Source organism: Perca fluviatilis, chromosome 24, assembly GCF_010015445.1.
Source record: "Perca fluviatilis chromosome 24, GENO_Pfluv_1.0, whole genome shotgun sequence".
NCBI classification, from domain to species: Eukaryota; Metazoa; Chordata; class Actinopteri; order Perciformes; family Percidae; genus Perca; species Perca fluviatilis.
Genome location: NC_053135.1, coordinates 13,475,373 through 13,492,991, shown reverse-complemented (window position 1 = coordinate 13,492,991; position 17,619 = coordinate 13,475,373). Strand labels below are relative to the sequence as shown.

Sequence of the window (17,619 nt, the reverse complement as noted above, 5' to 3'; positions counted from 1 at the left end):
TTAATTAATCCATGTCTTCGTGAAATATGTTGTTCTGGAAGCTGGGTGACCTAGTCACTACTCACAGGGCTAGTTGGTAAACTACTGGTTAACTAACACTCTAGCCATGGGACATGCTAGCGCTAGTCAGTTAAAATAGCTATATTTTCTCTGGACTATGTTGTTTATTCCCTCACTGCTTGCTAACTGTCCCTGTTGCAAGCTTGTCAGCCTGGTCGCTAACAAGGCAATATGTTCATACTACCTATAAGGACGCATTTGTACGATCGACTTATAAGCTATCATGGCTTCCTTCTAGTAGACTCTCTGGCCCTCCATCGTCAAGCTGGCTTGCTACTGGTCAAAGGTGAAAATTTGCGGTTCTGATTTCTCCAAAGATGAAGTTTCAAATATTTTCTTCGCCTCTGCAAGTGAGTCCACTAATTGAGATGATTCCATTGAAATTAACTACACTGGTAATTAGTTTACCAGGCTGTAAATGTTAATTTCTGCTGTAAAGTTGCGTTTCTCTAAACATCTATGGGGATTGACTCGTCTCAAATGGCCTGAAAAACATAATTTCAGCATTTTACTGGTATATTACTACTTACTTAAATAAAAAAATACTTTACCTGACATACGCTAGCTTTAGCTTAATTTTGTATCAGGTCTTAATTGTTATATTAAATTCAACATTCAACACCTTTTTTTAAATATTATTCCTCGTTGCTTACTTTTGGAATTTCTTTCGCATGAACATCCCAAAGCAGCAAAAAAGTTGCACAAAAGTCTGTCTTTTTCTATGAGTCTTAATGATCAGAATGGGTCAGATGTCCGTCCCAAGATGGCAGCGGCAGAGACGCATCTCACAAGCTGGATGCGGTATCTAGTTACAGTCTATAGTTTCTAGCATGTGTAGGTCACAACAACTTTAACGCACAAACACATTCACAACAACCCCACTACCTAAAAACGAACACATACTGTACACACACACACACACACACACACACACACACACACACACAAACACACACACACACAGCCTGCATGTACCCTCTTGAAGGACGGAATCCGGGGTTTCTCTCTCATGTTGTCTCTGTGTGACCGACCACATCAACGCCACCGTCGTCACTAACAACACAGATGACCAATGATCTTCTGATGCCTGGCAATTAGTGTTTCCTTTTTGCCTTTCCTTCTAGTTACTGTCTATGAGATTAACTAGTAAACGGGCCTATTACATCACAGGCTTGTATGAGCTCATGTGAGAGGGAGATAGAGAGTGTGTATGGTGTATGTGGTATCAGGTGAGCATGCTAAGCTCTTGCAGAAGGATAATGACTAAGAATAGCCCTGGCCTGTCTAACCCTTGTGCGTCTCTCACACTAACACACACGCAGGCAGGCAAGCCGTGCACGCGCGCGCGCACGCACGCACGCACGCACGCACGCACGCACACACACAGGGGTGGCTGTGGCTAAGTGGTAGAGAGGTCGCCTGCCAATCGGAAGGTTGGTGGTTCAATCCCTGGCCCTGCAGTTCCATGCCGAAGTGTCCTTGGGCAAGACGCTGAACCCCGAGTTGCCGCGCCATCGGAGTGTAAATGTGTGTGAGTGTTTATCTGATGAGCAGGCGGCACCTTGTACGGCAGCCCTCTGCCACAGTGTATGAATGTGTGTGAATGGTGAATGGTTCCTGTACTATGTTAAAGCGCTTTGAGTAGTCGTTAAGACTAGAAAAGCGCTACATAAAAATAGTCCATTTACACACATACAGCTTCTAATGTTACCAGTGGATGTGTCTTAGTTGATAATGTATAACATGAGAAGTTGAGTGAGATTAAATATTTAGACAAACACTGATAACAACCTTCCCTGTGGCGATGTACTCCATTTCCCTGGCAATTGTCGGCTCATGAATACATATTCTCATTAAACACTCGGTTTTCCCTTATTACTTCTTCTCTTGCACACAGACACACAGTGATTGTGAACAAGAGAGATAGAGGATCACTGTCACATAACTGCTGTCAGCAAAGCGCAAGCAGCGTTCTCCACACCATTCTTCCTCTTATTGGTTTTCAGCCATTACAAGAAGCTGAAATTAAAAAAAGCATACACGCCTCTTTGATCTAAAGAAGTGCAGACAAAGATGCGAGACAACTTTTTTTTGCATGCACAGGCTGGAATTATCTTCACGAGTTTTTAAGTGGGACATTGATATAATGAAATTACTTATTCTACTGTCTCTGCATTTACTTGGACCCCTGCACTCATGAGAACTTGGCTCCATCTGATGCTGGGAAAGTGTTGACATACAGCTTTTTGACTCTTGAACTTGCAATACTTTTCTTTGGATAAGAAGAAGTAGGAAATATATAAGAAATATACTTCTTTAATGCCTAACTTTGATTTGAATGACATCTATAATGTCTTAGTCTCGTTGTAAAGGCAATCAAAATAGTGCCAATGCCAGATGGAGTACGGAAGCTTTACCTTGGTCAGGGTTGCTGCTCCACATGCAGCTACAGCAAATAAAAGGGAACCTGCCATTGGCCACATGAGAGCCTATCCATGGGGTTCTTTCCACCTGTACATGCACCTATTGATTCACTCCTTTGATCAAGTCACTAGCCTTAGAACTGAAGTTGGTCCCTGTGTGCTGCACTGTGGTACTGCCCACTGCTCCTAAAAAGTTAAGATGGGTCAAAAGTGAACAAATGTCCTCACTGGAATAAATGAAGTACAAATTAGGTTCCCCGTGGGTATACATTTAGCCAGAATATGTCTAAATAGGACCTTTTCACAGCAGACATTTCTACACATTTCATAGAAAGAAAAGCATTGGTACTAATAACATAACTGGCTGCATTCCATTTAGTACCAGGGCCCTGGTACCAGAATCATAATTAATGTTATTAGTTATGATATAATAACTCATTACGTCGGTATTTTAAAACAAAGTAAGGGTAAGCTGCTTTCTGTAACAGATAGAACCTTGCAAAACACCCTTTCTAGAAAACTCAATTTTAAAAGGTGTTAGATATAATGTATTTAGAAAACATTTAGGGTGCCTGCTTTAATTAATAAAATAGATATCACTCTGTCAGTTTTGTATTTTGGTCTCTGTGTGCTTTTGCACCTCCATCCGTCTTTTCAGTGATACTCACAAACACCCCCGACCTGTCTCTGAGCTCCTCGTCCCCTTTATGGATGACAAACAAACAGGGCTCCGAGCCGCCTGGCCTTACCTCACATCCATACATGCTGACATATACACCAAAACAAAGGACACCAGCTTCTGTAGTGCTTTCGAACACACACACACACACACACACACACACACAACAAAAAAAATCACACTTCCTCCCAAAAAAATACAAAAAACTGAAATAAAAGACTGTCTCACACACAGACACACACACATACACACTGCCTCTGATGGGTAGACAAACAAAGGGAGGCTTATCAGGCTGCAAGGAGAACATTAATCTGGTTCTATTGTGAGGGAGGATCAACCCAGCGGGCAACGAGTGTGTGCCTCTGTGTGTGTGTGAGTGGGTGCAAGTGTGTCTAATCTGTCACTGAGGATCACCACAAGAGGATCAGAATGTATTGCTGCAGATGATGGCTAGAAGGAGGGAAGAAAGTTGTTGGGAAAGGAAGAGGAGGAAAAGGAGGAGCAAATTTAGGAAGAGGAGAGAGGACGAGAGAGTGAAGTGGAGTAAGACATTGACGAAGAAAAGGCAGAAGAAGGAAGGAGGGGGGAAGGAATGGGAGAAAGAGGATGGGTAGCGGTATGAAATGGAAGAAAAAAGGGTGACAGGAATATGACAAAGAAGTGCAAGAAGGTGTAATAAATTGAGGAAAGGGAAGAAGGGAGGATTAAGCGTGGGAAAAGAAAAATGCAAAGGATGTAAATAGGGCTGCAACTAAGGCCCTGTTTCCACTTGGTTTTAACATCCATCCTGAGTGTGTATAAGTTTCAGTTGTTACACTCACACAAATCATACATTATTACAGAAACGTGCAGTGACAAATGAAAAGGTGCTGTCGACAGTCTGTCTGTGTGTGTGTATGTGTGTGTGTGTGTGTGTGTGTGTGTGAGAGACAGTGTACAAAAGTGGTACACCAAAAAGGGATACTACAAAATATTCAATAACTACAAATCAAGTGTTGGGCCAAAGTATTATTTTCACTATAAATTGTTTAAGCATGTTTTTGATTAAATTGATTAATTGTCTGGTCAATAAAATGGCCCTTACTACTATACAAGACACACATATCCACACTAGAGAAGCTGTCACGATTGCAGAACAGGCAGCAGGAGAAGAAACCAAAAGCAGGCAGGGAACTAACAAAAAAGCCAATGAAGGTATCAATCAAAAATTACAGGGAAAAACCAGAACACTGAAAACACAGACAATGACGCTAGGGAAAAAGTTGGAAAACTTGAGACTGAGAAGATGACAAACTCGCCCCATGTGTTTTCACTGTGTTCTTTCATGCTGGCTCTACAAACGTGGACAACCCGGTGGAAAATATCACTTCATCACCATTTTATTTCCCATCATATTTCATAAAGTTTATTATCATTATTGGTTGCTCACGCTCACCCTCCTTCCCACTCATTGTTATCCACATGCATCCCGATTATGTATGCAAGATAAGCAGAACGTGTTAGACCTACGAATCTACTGTAGGCTAATATGCTATATTATAAGGGTTACTGTAGATGATTGCGAGTGAGTGAAATACATTATTAATGAGGACAATATTCTCTCTAAACTGTAAACCCAGCGGAGCTGTCCGCTGTGTGCATTTACGCACGAGGACAGCAGTCAACAGCGTAACTCCATTGATTATTTCAGAAGCTAAAAGTGAAGTTATGTTTTCTCTGTCAAGTTTATAACAACAGTTTTTTGTTTTGCTGTTTAAATGTCCCACAATATCAGCTAGAGTGGCATTACTGCACACATGGAAACATTTACAGTTACTGAAAGCATCCTCTCTCATCACTACAGTAAATCTTTAATGAAAACACACATACATCCCTACAATACGTCATTTAAAAAGCAATAGCCTACAGAGACTGTAGAGAGGGTGAAAACAACATATTTGGGTGGGTGTGGGTGGGTGATTTCAGGTAATCGATTTGAATGCCGTCAGAGCCAATCCGCGCATTCTCACATAATATTAGGGGGGTTGTGTTAATGTTCTGTTTTGTTCCGGTGTTTGTCTGCGTACGGTACGTGCTCATAAATCCGCCGGAAATTAAAATTACCACACAAAGAAAGCAGAAGAGAGTGAATTTTCGCCGGCACCGGAGCAATCCCAAAAGTGGAACATTGCTGATATAGACTAAAGAAGACATGAAACAAGAGAAGTGTCCCTACAAAATAAAACAAGAAACTAAAGAAAACACAGGATCATGACAGAATCCTGAACCAGTGACATTTTGCCATTTTTTGCAGCATGTCATTATCGAAAATGTGCCAAATACTTTTCTGTCAAGCAACTAACTGATTGTTTCAGCCCTAGATGTAATTTAATAGGAAAAGGAATCCAAGCAGATGGGCAGGATAAAGAGAAAGTTCAAATCCAACACACCAACACAAATGTTAGATACAGTAGCCAAATCTATGGAACCTTTTAGGGTTAATTAAAGGAAATTGCCAGTGAATGAATGTAATTCCTACATTTAAGACCATGCTTGTGATCACAAACATATCTCTCTCAACAGATACATGGGAAAAAATAGGAAAAGTAAGTGACTTTTATCATTTTTATTCAGTCTGGTTAAAGTTGCCCTGGAGTGTTCTTGTAAACAATAAAAGTCCAACAGAACGACGCAGATTACAGTGGCCAAAAGCTACTGCTAAAAATATATTTGCCTTAAAATCTGATGTCTCTGCTTGCATATATTTTTTCTATTTCAATCCAAGAGCAGTTCACTAGGCATTTAGCATGCCATCCGACCTCAGTATGTACATGCTGTATGTTTCTGTATTTATGATGTCTTACCCTCGCCATAAGCTCATCCCATCGTATGTTGAAAGCGTCCAGTTTTTGCTGTATAAGTTCATCCAGAACGCCTCCGTCCATCAGCGTCTGGGCCAGCTCCCGAATCTGGTTTCTGTTGTCCTCTGGGTGCAGCAAAAGAACCTCTAGACTCTGTACAAAGACAAACACAAAAAAAACATCATCAATCACACTTGACCATACTACTTTGAATTTGCTGTAGTAAATTCCAGCATGGTAGCTTCCATTAAGTGAAGCCACAGAAAAATATGCCTTTGGTGGTAATGGCTTTTTGCATACAAGCGGATATTGTTTTATTTGAAGGTGACTCATGACGAGCTAGAAGAAGCATACATTATTGAACATTATGCAGGATAAGAGTGTAAGGAGATGACATGTAGATGCTAAAAGAGGTCAATTACCCATTGTTCATCTGACCTTGGTGCTTAACAGCTTTTCACATCTCATGAAATCCCTAAAAAGGTCTCTTTGGCTAATATCAGTTTAGCATAGTAAAGTACACCTGAGTGGGCAGTTACTGTATTTGCATTTTTGCTGTTCTGTAAACTTAAATGAAAGAATGCATCCTGGTGTAAAGACTTTAATCTTTTTGCATTATATGCATTATATCCTGGATATGACATCTAAGGCAATCTGCAAAAGCACAGCTTAAGCAAATTAATGAGTTAGGGTTAACACATAAGCCGTTCCACTTTATTTATTTAGGAAGCCCCAATGTCTCTTATTGCAAGATTCAAGATACAATAAATTCCATTGGATTCACTTTTTTTAAATAGTTTTTCTGTGTGTCTTACATAACATAATAATCAGAGAAACGGACACATGCCTGCTAGTATAATCTCTAATATATTATATGTTATTAGATGAAAATCAGCTTTTCCAGAAGTACCTCACATCACATATTTCCTCTTAATGCGACCACGTTCTCTGTTGCGGCTTTCACCTCACCTCTGTGCTAAGTAACCACAGGCTTCCTCGCATCTTCAACGCAACATTCCGGGAGGGCACATTATGTTTCTTAATAAACACGAGCTACTCCCCATTATCTTCATTGCTAATCTATAAGCACCACACCAAGCAAGAACAACACCATGCCAACTCAAACCATTAGAAAAAAAATGTACTCCCACCTGGCTGCTCACCAACCAACCAGTGCTCGCTCCTCCTGCCTCTTTTCTGCACAAACTGGTCACCCCACCCCAGGAACCTCCCACCCCACCCCCACCATCTCGACCTGCCCCACCACTCTCCACCTGGACCCTCACCCCCCACACCCTCACAGACCACCCAACCCACCTTACCCCCCAACATCCTCCCCAAAACAAACTGCACTTACCTCTTCACCCTGGACACCCTAAACAAACCGCCTAGACCCCCCCCCTCCCCCCTCCTCCTTCCACCCCCACCCCCAACCCCACCCCTCTCCACATCCCCCACCCGCCAACGCCCCCTCACGCCCCCCTCACCACCTCCCTCCTCCCCCACCTCCCCACCTCTCCCCTCCTTTCCCCCAGTCACTCTCCTGTCCAAACTCAGCTAACCCACTACCTGCTCCCTGACCCCCCTCTCCACCCCCTTCGAGCTCCTCCGGCCTGCCCCTCCTCACTAACCTCTTCACCCTCACTGTCCCGTCCCCTGCTCCTGCTGTCACCCATCCTAACCTGGTCTGCTCTCAACAACCACCCCATTCCCCTCCCTCGTCTAAACCCAACGTCCACAACTACAACCCATCTTCTGCCAAAACCTTACCCTCCAACTTTTACACAAACCTTTCAAACACCCACCTTGCAGCCCCCCCTGGTCCCACTCACCCTCTCCCGCTCCCCTACCACGCTCCACACCCACACCACACCTCTGCCACAGCCACGCACTCAGTTCCCCCTGCTTCTGCCCTCCCTCTTCTCTCACATCCTCCCCTGGTCGTCCCCCTTCCCAGCCCCAGCCCACCCCCCCAACCTCCCCCCTCCCACATAACTCCGTCTGTCAGCTATAAAACCGGCAACCCACACAAACAACCAAACACCAGCAAAACCACAACCCCACTCTCCCCCTGACAACACCATTGTTCCCCCTCCCCAGCCCCCAACCTGCATGCTTTTCCACCCTCCCTTGAGCCTCACATCCCTTAACCTCCTTTCACCTCCCCAACATCCCAACCACACCCCCCCGCTGAAAGACCAACGCCTTCTCCCTCACTGGACTACTGACCCTTCCTGCATCACCAACCCCCAACTCCAACCACCCCCCCTACCTGCCCATGCACCACTCACTCCTCCTAAACAACCCTTCCCAACACAAATCACCCCTCCACATTCCCCTCATACCTCACCCTCCTCTCCTACCCCTCAGGTCCCTACCCCTCTCCATCCAAAACCACTGCTTTGGAGTTCCAGCGCCCGGCCTGTCCCAAAGCGACCCTCTGGCCCTACATTCCCCCCACCCACCCACCATATACCCTTTTTTTTGTTTTTTTTTTTTTTTTTTTTTTTTTTTTATTTATCCTTGCACTTTTCCTTTTATTTCTCCCCAATGAATCCTAGTTAAAAAGAAGAAGAAAAAAAACTTTTTTGTCTCCTTAAATTGTAATATTCCTTTCTTTGCATTTCTTCCATACTTCTTTTTTTCGGTGGCCCTTGCACATTTAATGATCCATTTTGTATTGAAAATCTAGGAAGATGGGGCGAACTCTAGCTCACTCAGTAAGAGCGTGCGCCCCATGTAGGCTGAGTCCTTTGCAGTGGCCCAGGTTTGAGTCCGACCTGCCTGCCCTTTGCTGCGTGTCATTCCCCATCTCTCTCCCACCTTTCCTGTCTATCCACTGTCACCACAAATAAAGGGAAAAGCCCCAAAAAAATAATCTAAAAAAAATAAAATAAAATAAAAAAAAGAATTAGGAAGTTGATCATGTTTAGCAATTACTGCGATTTCATATCTCTGGGTAAACGGTCAATGTAAAAATTAAACTGTTTATCAGCATAACGAGTTGACATTCTACTTTTCTATTATTTCTGCATGCACGTATGCATGTTTTTAAAACATGTACACATGCATTCTTAGCTCACACACATTACATATTAGCAAGCAACTTTTAATTTATCTATTTATCAATCTTTATCATTTTCTCTCTTCTTTGTTTCCTTTATTTTTCTTTTGTCTTTTCAGATTTTCTTGTTCAATCTAAGCGTATTGGCCTTCTGGATTGGGGTGGCTGGTGTTCATCTTATTCTGGTGGCAGGGGTTCTACTTGACTGAGCTCGTTGCTGAAGGAGGCCTGAGTTTTCATAATAATTGTTAAATTAAAAAAGAAGAAAGAAATCCTTTAAAGCCAGCAAGGATCGAGCTCCCTCTCCCCATGGTCTTTTAACCATGTCTCCAGCATATTTATATACAGTAGCTCACGTTACTGTATTGTGTGGACAGTTCATTTAATATTGTGTGTGACATTTCTTTTTACAGGTTCCTTCCGAGACCATTTTGCAGATCCACCATCTTTGCGACCGGAGCTTTGCAACCAGAGCTTAGCGCTGCCCAAGACGATTGTGATTGGTTTAAAGAAATGCAAACAATAATAATAATTTTTTGTCCTATCCTGGAATGTATGTGTGGAGGGGCCAGACCTTACTTCGCAGCGCTGTGGAGATAGGTCTGGCAATGCGAGACTACATCATCAGTAACTTAACACAGCTCCAATATGTCTTAAACCAATCAGTAAACAATAATTAGGCTGACATGATTAGTTAGAAGCTAGTACTGAGAGATGAACACAGACAGACTTTTACAAACAGAGATTTGTCTCTAGTCTCCTGCACAAACATAATGTGTTCAGCCAATCAGTTTAGCGCAAGAGTGGTTTGTGGGAGGAGACATACCAGGTTGGCTGCAGTCTGCCCTGCTACCAAAGCACAGTGGCTCAGTGCTGGTTTCCCTGCTGTGAGGACACAGTGGAAATTCGTGTGATCACTGCTTGATTTAAGCAGGCTTAACCCTCAGTCTTGCTTTATAAAGGGATAAACAAAACCTGCCTTCTCTTCCACCTCATCCCCCCTAGTCCCCTATAGACACACTTTTAGACCACCTTTTTATTTTGTACATACTTTTTTGTTCTTTAACAGGAAATCGGCACTTGCCTCACACACACAAAAATACACACAAAATGGCCTTCTCCTCATCTAACAAGTCACATACATACACACACACACCTCACCCATACATGAAGTTTTGCATCATATCAACCCCTTTTTCTGAATCTCTGTAACGTAAAGCTTGTCTTATATGTTCTGTTCACCCTCTCTTCATACTCACATCCAGCGCCTCCTGCAGCTCCTCCGCACCTCCTTGGAGGTTTTCCGTCTCATCCAGCTTCTGCTCCAGCTGGTCCAGGAAGGCGTTTTCCTGCTCCAGGTAGGAGAGCAACTCACACCAACATGCCCAAACCTCCTGCAAAACACACACATATACACACACAAAATCATCAGGAGGCACAGACAGAGAAAAAAAGGATTAGTGAATGGATAAGTAAATAACAGATGACCATTTTGACATTTTATGTGTCAGAGTGAAGAAAGACGGTCGGGCAGGAGCAGAAAAAGACAAATAGTGAGAGAGAGTACTTCAACCATAAAGTTGAATTACCAAGAATACCAAGACGTGGAGGTAATTATGTCTCAAGAAAATAAGGTACAGAGGAGAGTGGGAAGATGGAGAGGAGACTAAGAGAAGAAAAAGGGGGGAGGAATAGGCTGAGGAGAGAGAGACAAGGACAGGTTGCATCACTATAGATGCCATCTCAACTTTCTCTTAGGGTTGTTTCATATTCACTTATTCAGTGTTGTTGCAGGCTGTGATATCAACATCTGTTGAACATCAACATGCTTGATGAGTTTGTTTCCATCTGCAAATTAGCAACAGTTGCCTCTGTCTGGCTAAAGTGATTGAATTTGCTTCCTAAATGTAAAATGAAGCTAAATCAACATGTTCAACAGAAAAAACAGATTTCACACAAACAAACAACAAACAAAAAAGTGCTTGACAATATTGCAGTGTACCAGCTAATGGTTTTAAGACAATGTTGGTGGCACCTTGTAGTTTATAGCATCATGTGGACAGGGATTTTGAAAGCAGCTTTTCAAGATGCCAAAAGCTACAAAAAAAAAACACCCAGTTGTGCTCACACTGCCCAAACAAGAGCAAGAAAAAGCCACTTCTTGATGAAAAAATGTAGTTATAGGCTTCTCCACACAGGACAACGTCTGGATGTTGAGTTGCCAGAGGAGCACACACAGAGCAGTCAAAAATTTGAAAAAAATTGGAATTGATCCAGCTTGTATCTCATTCACTTTTTATCACCTCTAGCCTGAACGTTAAACATGAAAACATATTGTGTACATTACAATTGACTTGTTTTTTATGTAAATTGACTGAATTTATGGATTCAATTAATCGAAATTTAATCGTGATTATGATTTTGGATCCCAACGATCACAAAAACAGAATAATCGAGAAAAACAATTATTTAGCTCATTACGTTTAGCAAGTAAACTCTTATTTTCTCTTGTGTTCTGAATGAAAAAATAAAGTTTAAATAGGAGTTTTAAGTATTAAGGCAAATTTCACAGATGTGTTTTTTTTACTGTTGATTTATTTAACTTTTTCCACTGTTTTTTAAGTTCAATAATTGCAACATCTTTCCAGAAGTTAACGAGTAATCGTGTCAAATTATCGTGATTTCAATATTGACCGAAATAATCGTGATTATGTTGTATATACAAGGTGCCTCTAAAATATACTGTGTACACTCACACTGTCATCTACCCAGACACACAGCAACATGCCCTCCAGAGCTGGCACTGATGTATGTGAGCACAACGGCCTTGGCCTTGACACCACACGTAAGAGCCTTGGGCACACACACATGAACACACACAACCCCCCTTTAAATGCCTAGGTTATCCAAATAACACTTCCAAATAATCACAGAGAAGATAGATAAAGTCCGTACCTCCAGAGTCTTACATTTCCCATCCAGACGGCTACACAGGCGCTGGTAGTTGGCCGTCAACACCTCCAATTCTGACCGCAAGGCATCATGGGCCGTGGGTGGGGCCTTGGCAATGAAACTGTTGACACTGTCAGTCAGGAGTTTGACCTTTAGCTCCTTGGAGTGGACCTCTTCCTGGGCCCTCTGATAGAGAAACAGAGTAAATGAATAAGTGATGTTTGTCAGAGTTGAGAGACAGGTCGAGAAACTTTAGGACCTTAGGTTTAGTTGATTTAGTTTGTGTACTTTAACAAGCCTCGTCATGTCAATAAAACTCTTAAAAGTCATCTGGACAGTGAAAGCAAAGAGAGACAGGTGGCAAGAGATAAAGAACAAGAGAAGAAAGAGAGAGAGAGGGCTTAATGGACAGAGGGATGGATGCACAAACAAATGAATAAATGTATTTTCTGTTGACAAAGCCACCGAGTGTAAAGAGACAGAGAGAAATGGACTGAACAAGTAAGCCAACGAATCAATGAATGAAAGAGTGTAGCTAATACTTTCCCAAACGAGGGAGCAGAAGACGGGGGATTAAGAGAACGAGCAATGGAACAGATTCACCAATGGAGTTTCCTTTAAGCTCGCAGCAGAAATAGGGAGTAGAGGAGAGGAAGTGAAAAGATGAAGGGGTAGATTAGCAAAAGCAAGCAGAGTAAGATACATTTTTTATTTTCAATTTGACTCAAGTCAAGTTTTTCAGGAGAAGGGGTCAAAGGAAAGGGTCTACCACTGCCAAAGTTTTTGGGTATATCACAAAGCAAATAAATTTAGGAGAATTGATGAAAAATAAAAAATTGAGTAATTGATGGAATGGCAGGTATGAGAATGGAGAAGGGGTTTGAAAAACAGACACAAAGCTGTGAGTGAGAGTACAGAAAGAAGATAAAGAGAGGAAATGAAAGAAAGACAGAAAGAGAGCTGTTTTTTTTAACTTCAACATTAAAAAGAGAGGCAGGCAGAAGGGGGCTTGATCAACCTCGAATTAACTAGGATCAAAAGAGAGTGACAGAGAAAAGCAGCTGCATAGAGTTGGTCAGATCTAGGCCTAGATGTAAATGAAATCCAAACAGTGCTCCACGTTACTCTACATATTCAGAACTAACACTAAGATTCACATGCAATTTAAAGGTCCAATATGTAATATATTTACTGTAGTAAATCCCAAAATGACCCCAATGAATCATCAGCTATTAAGGAAACATGCATCTTTTCTGACAACAATGCTAATTGAAGTATTTTCTCCTTTTGAAATTTCCGTTCCGTGACAGAATATCTGTTAGTGTTTTGGCCTGTGTGTTGTTATCAACTGCCCAGTTTGACAGCCAGGCCGGGTTGCCAGATATAACGCTACCTGTAAAAACGTAAACCTAGCGCACTACAGCTGTAATGTTAGTACAGCCATGAAAGCATTCTTTTTTTGGCTTTCCATCATTAGACTCACACACTGTCTGTTAACGTTTCCGATAAACATGACGAAGAAAAAAAAAAAAGATGTTCGATGGCTTTACGTCATAGGCCAACCAGGGCTATGCCATTTGGGGAGGGGGCCGCTCACTGATCCCCCTATATTTCTGAAAAATCCTAGACGTGGTTGTGACCGTTAGTGCTTTCTGATTAGTCTGTGTTTGTATTGAAATAAGAGGTTGCTGCGGCCCGCCGTACGGGTTGAGCAGAGGCTGTACAGTTTGACCAGCGGGCAGCGGCCGGGCAGCGGCCGCCGGATGGTGTTGCTAACAACTTGCAATGTATAACAATTATCAGACCAGCCCTCGCAGCCTCGAAACACTACTGGCCCACCGGGAAAAGTCCTGACTCTATTATTATTATGTTATTTTTAGTGATTCCTTTTTGCATTTTAGGCCTTTATTTATACAGGACAGCTGAACACATGAAAGGGGGGAAAGAGAGGGAGAATGAAATGCCGCAGGGAGGAGTCGAACCTGCGGCCCATGCGTCGACGAGTAAACCTCTGTATATGGGCACCTGCTCTACCTAGTGAGCTAGCCAGGCTCCCAACTATAGCTAATTCTAAGCCAGTGAAGTGTGTCTGTCTGTCAGATGGAGAGGACGGCAGGGCTGTTGTGTTTTTAGCAGTTCCTACTGTAATTCTAAGCCTAGAAAGTATGTCTGTCCGTCGGGTGGAGAGGACAGCGAGGTTGTTGTGTTTTTAGCAGTTCCTACTGTAATTCTAAGCCGAAAAAGTGTGTCTGTCAGTTGGGTACAGAGCTCAGCGTGAGCACCGGCTTTTATGGCTGTCAATATAGCCAGCATCTAACGTTAACTACTCCCCTGTGCGTGAAGTAATGTCTGGCTATGTGAGATAAGCGTCTGGCAACATTGTTGTGGATGCTGCGGTCTCAGCCTGGCAACCTCCGTGAACTTCGAGTCTGGGGAGGAGGGGGGCGGGGGAGACGACTCTCTCCAGTATTTTGGATTTGTACTGCAGTAACTATTTTAAACACTAGCTGTCAGTATTATAGTCCAGTAGCCAACTAGGTGAACCCGGAAATGTTGAGTACGCCAAAGTTTTATTGCAGAAATGTCAAATATGGGTCCCCAGTATACATAAACAGCTGGATGCTAATTTGCATATGTTGAGCAATTTGCATAATTAGCATAATTAGCATTATTAGCTTAATCGTCCATTTTCACCACATATTTTGCACTGTATGGCCAATTTCTACAATATGTGAGTCGTTTTAGAGATTTTAGAGGATGCTAATTTCATTTTTGGCATTTTCAGATTTCAAAGAGCTAATTATTTACATATTTTGATTTATTTAGGAAAATTTTGATTACTTTCAGGCATAATTTTAGGTTATTTTTATGGTAAACACAATAATCTTACATTTCTGAATCATAATGCTCTTGTGAATGTTGATGAATTGTTTTCAGGGTGTAGTGAAGCTGAATTCCCTCATGACACTTTTGAAGATTCAAAATTGCTTTTTAGATAAATGATGAATCTTTGTTAGGCTGAATGTTATGCATTTCTGGAGGAAAAAGCAATGCGGGTATTTGACATAACTTGGATCCTGCAACTGTACGATACATATTAATGGGGTAGCTCTTTAAGACAAACCAATGAGATGACATCACCTAAGCCAATCACCATGTGTGATCAACAAACTATGTACAAATATACAATATATACATGCCATACAAGACAGTCGCTAGGACCATGCCCGATTGGCAGAAGGACTGTCCAGGTTGGTCCGCAAGTTGCAAGATCCAACGAGAACGCAAGAGTTAAAACTGAGTCTGGGCAACCCGGGTCAGCCCGCCAGATGCAATACTAACCAAGAGGGCCTCACCTCAGCACCACACAAAGCACACACTGGCTACCACCTTCAGGCAAACTGCTATGCCTCATCCTTCTCTTTGTGTTAATGGTGTCATTACCAGCATATACCTTTGCAGGAAAAATAACTGGTACAGGCCAGACCTGCAGCTGCACAGCTGCACTTTGCTGATGTGCAAGGTTTCAACCCGGCTTTGCAACCACAGCTGACAACATCTAACAAAGCAGGAGGAGCAACTGGACTTGAATCCTGGGTGGGCATAATCAGTTCCTCTCCTTCCTTTAGGCCCATCTTCTTGTCCCATGCAAACAAGGTGATATCCACAGCCGGTGGATCAGGCTGGTCTGCTGCTTTCCATAGCAGCGCCATGAAGGCGCATATTGCGCTCTGTAGGAGGTAATGTCTTCAGTGCTGGGGGCCTTTTGCGCTTTCAGTAAATTTCATACCGGGCTGCATCCAAGGTTACAGAGTTCTTCCGCCAGTTGCTTTTGTTATCTGTAAATCTGTGGCTTCTGCCTCTCCAATACAGTGGAGACGCTTACCATGTACGACTCTCATGGCTTTGAGTGCAGACACCTTCCCCTTCCCGACAGGATATGAGGTGGTATCGCATCCCGAAAGAGCATGCATGGCCAGAATGGAACCACATTGGTCACCCAGATTCTCTGCAGTTGCATTTATGTTGAGAATAGTGCCATTCCATTTTTCCATCTGTAGTTTAGTTGTGATACCAGCCTTCCAACACCAATAAACCATAAACACAAAGACATCTATGTCATCACTGAGAATGTGAACAGTTGAAGCCCCATGTCTGACAGCATCTAACATGTAAGATATAAGTGATATATGGGCCTTATCATGAGTGTCAATGCTGTCAGCTTCACTGTCCATCATGATCTTACTTCCTACATTGAAAGTACACAGGAGTTCGCTCAGCCTTTGTTTGTTGTGCTTGTTTTTCAAGACTTTGTCTCAACTAGGTAGAGGTGTAGTCAATGAGAGCTTGTACTATGTGGAGCTTTCTCCTGCTCTTCTATGTCTCTCATGGTCCTTGGCAGACACCTGCATATATCTGTCAAAGATGACAAATGTTTGGATGTCGTAACAATTAAGCCAACGTCCCATGCTGGCTGCAAGATCTGCCACTGTCCCAGACAATGGCCAAACCACGTGATAAATGAACTGGGATGCATCCACAATGACAACATTTGGTGGCTGGGGATTGCAGGAATTCCGAGCTGCTTGGACAAGCACTGACTTATTGCCCTTTCGGAGGAATCCACTGTCATCAATGATAGACAAGGGGACTGGGCTAAGCTCATTTTTGAAGATAGAAGAAAGCTTCATTTTTCTCTGCCTTCCCACCACCAACAGTCGAGCAAATAATGACTCAAGGTCACAAACAACCTTCACACTGACCTTCATTCCCTTTTTCTGTCACTACCTTAAATGTAAACAAATTTAGGTTATCAACATTCACATCAAAGAGCAAGAGCTCTTGTGATTCTAAAATGTGAGATTGTGTTCACCATGAAAATAACCTAAAATGTTGTCCAAAATTAATGACAAATGTGTCTAAATGTATCCACATTTGTTATAGAATTACCATTTTGAAGTCTGAAAGTGCCAGAATTGAATTCAGCATCCTGTAAACCACTCCAATATTGTAGAAACTGATCACACAGTGCAAAATCTATTGTCAATCTGGACGATTCTGCTAATTCTGCTAATTATGCAAATTGATCAACATATGAAAATTAGCATCCGGCTGTTTCTGTATGCTGGGGACCCATACTTCACATTTCTGCAATAAAACTTTGGTGTACTCAACATTTCCAGGTTCACAATGGGGCTCTATGGGCTGGCTAAATGTGGCTATGATTGACTTGAGAGAAAAAAGGAAAGAGGACTTTCTTTGTCTTAAAATCTACAGACCTATCCAAACCTAGCAAACAATTTTATAATCTATAAGGGTAAAACTAAATTATCATTTTGTAAAGCTGCCAGTAACCCAAAATACAAGACAAATTATACAGATGCCTTTAAAAATGTACACATTTTTAGTGATGTAAAATATCTAAGATGTATAACTATACAACAATACAGTCTAGCTACATGTAAAATGATTTTATCTTAACTTGTTTTGTGCCTTTTTCATTGAAAATCTATATATGCCTGTAAATCATTGAAAGTATTGATAATTCACAGTTCTTTAAATGCAGACATAAATGAGATACTGTGTGAATGCCCTTTCAAC

The 17,619-nt window shown here is 42.1% G+C and overlaps 1 protein-coding gene across 26 annotated transcripts in view; it reads right to left on the bottom strand.

The window, feature by feature from the left end:
* dmd (dystrophin) overlaps nt 1-17,619 on the bottom strand; it is a 470,394-nt gene that overhangs the window by 193,613 nt on the left and 259,162 nt on the right. For 23 of the 26 annotated variants that reach the window (XM_039793561.1, XM_039793552.1, XM_039793539.1 and 20 more), the window contains 3 exons: nt 12,022-12,204; nt 10,326-10,460; nt 6,006-6,155 (listed from right to left, as the gene is read on the bottom strand). In XM_039793561.1, the coding sequence (XP_039649495.1) occupies nt 6,006-6,155; nt 10,326-10,460; nt 12,022-12,204 (468 nt within the window). Of the gene's footprint in view, nt 1-713; nt 955-1,035; nt 1,371-3,151; nt 3,412-6,005; nt 6,156-10,325; nt 10,461-12,021; nt 12,205-17,619 lie in introns of those variants that run through there. The other 3 variants (XM_039793562.1, XM_039793563.1, XM_039793564.1) reach the window with 3 other exon arrangements.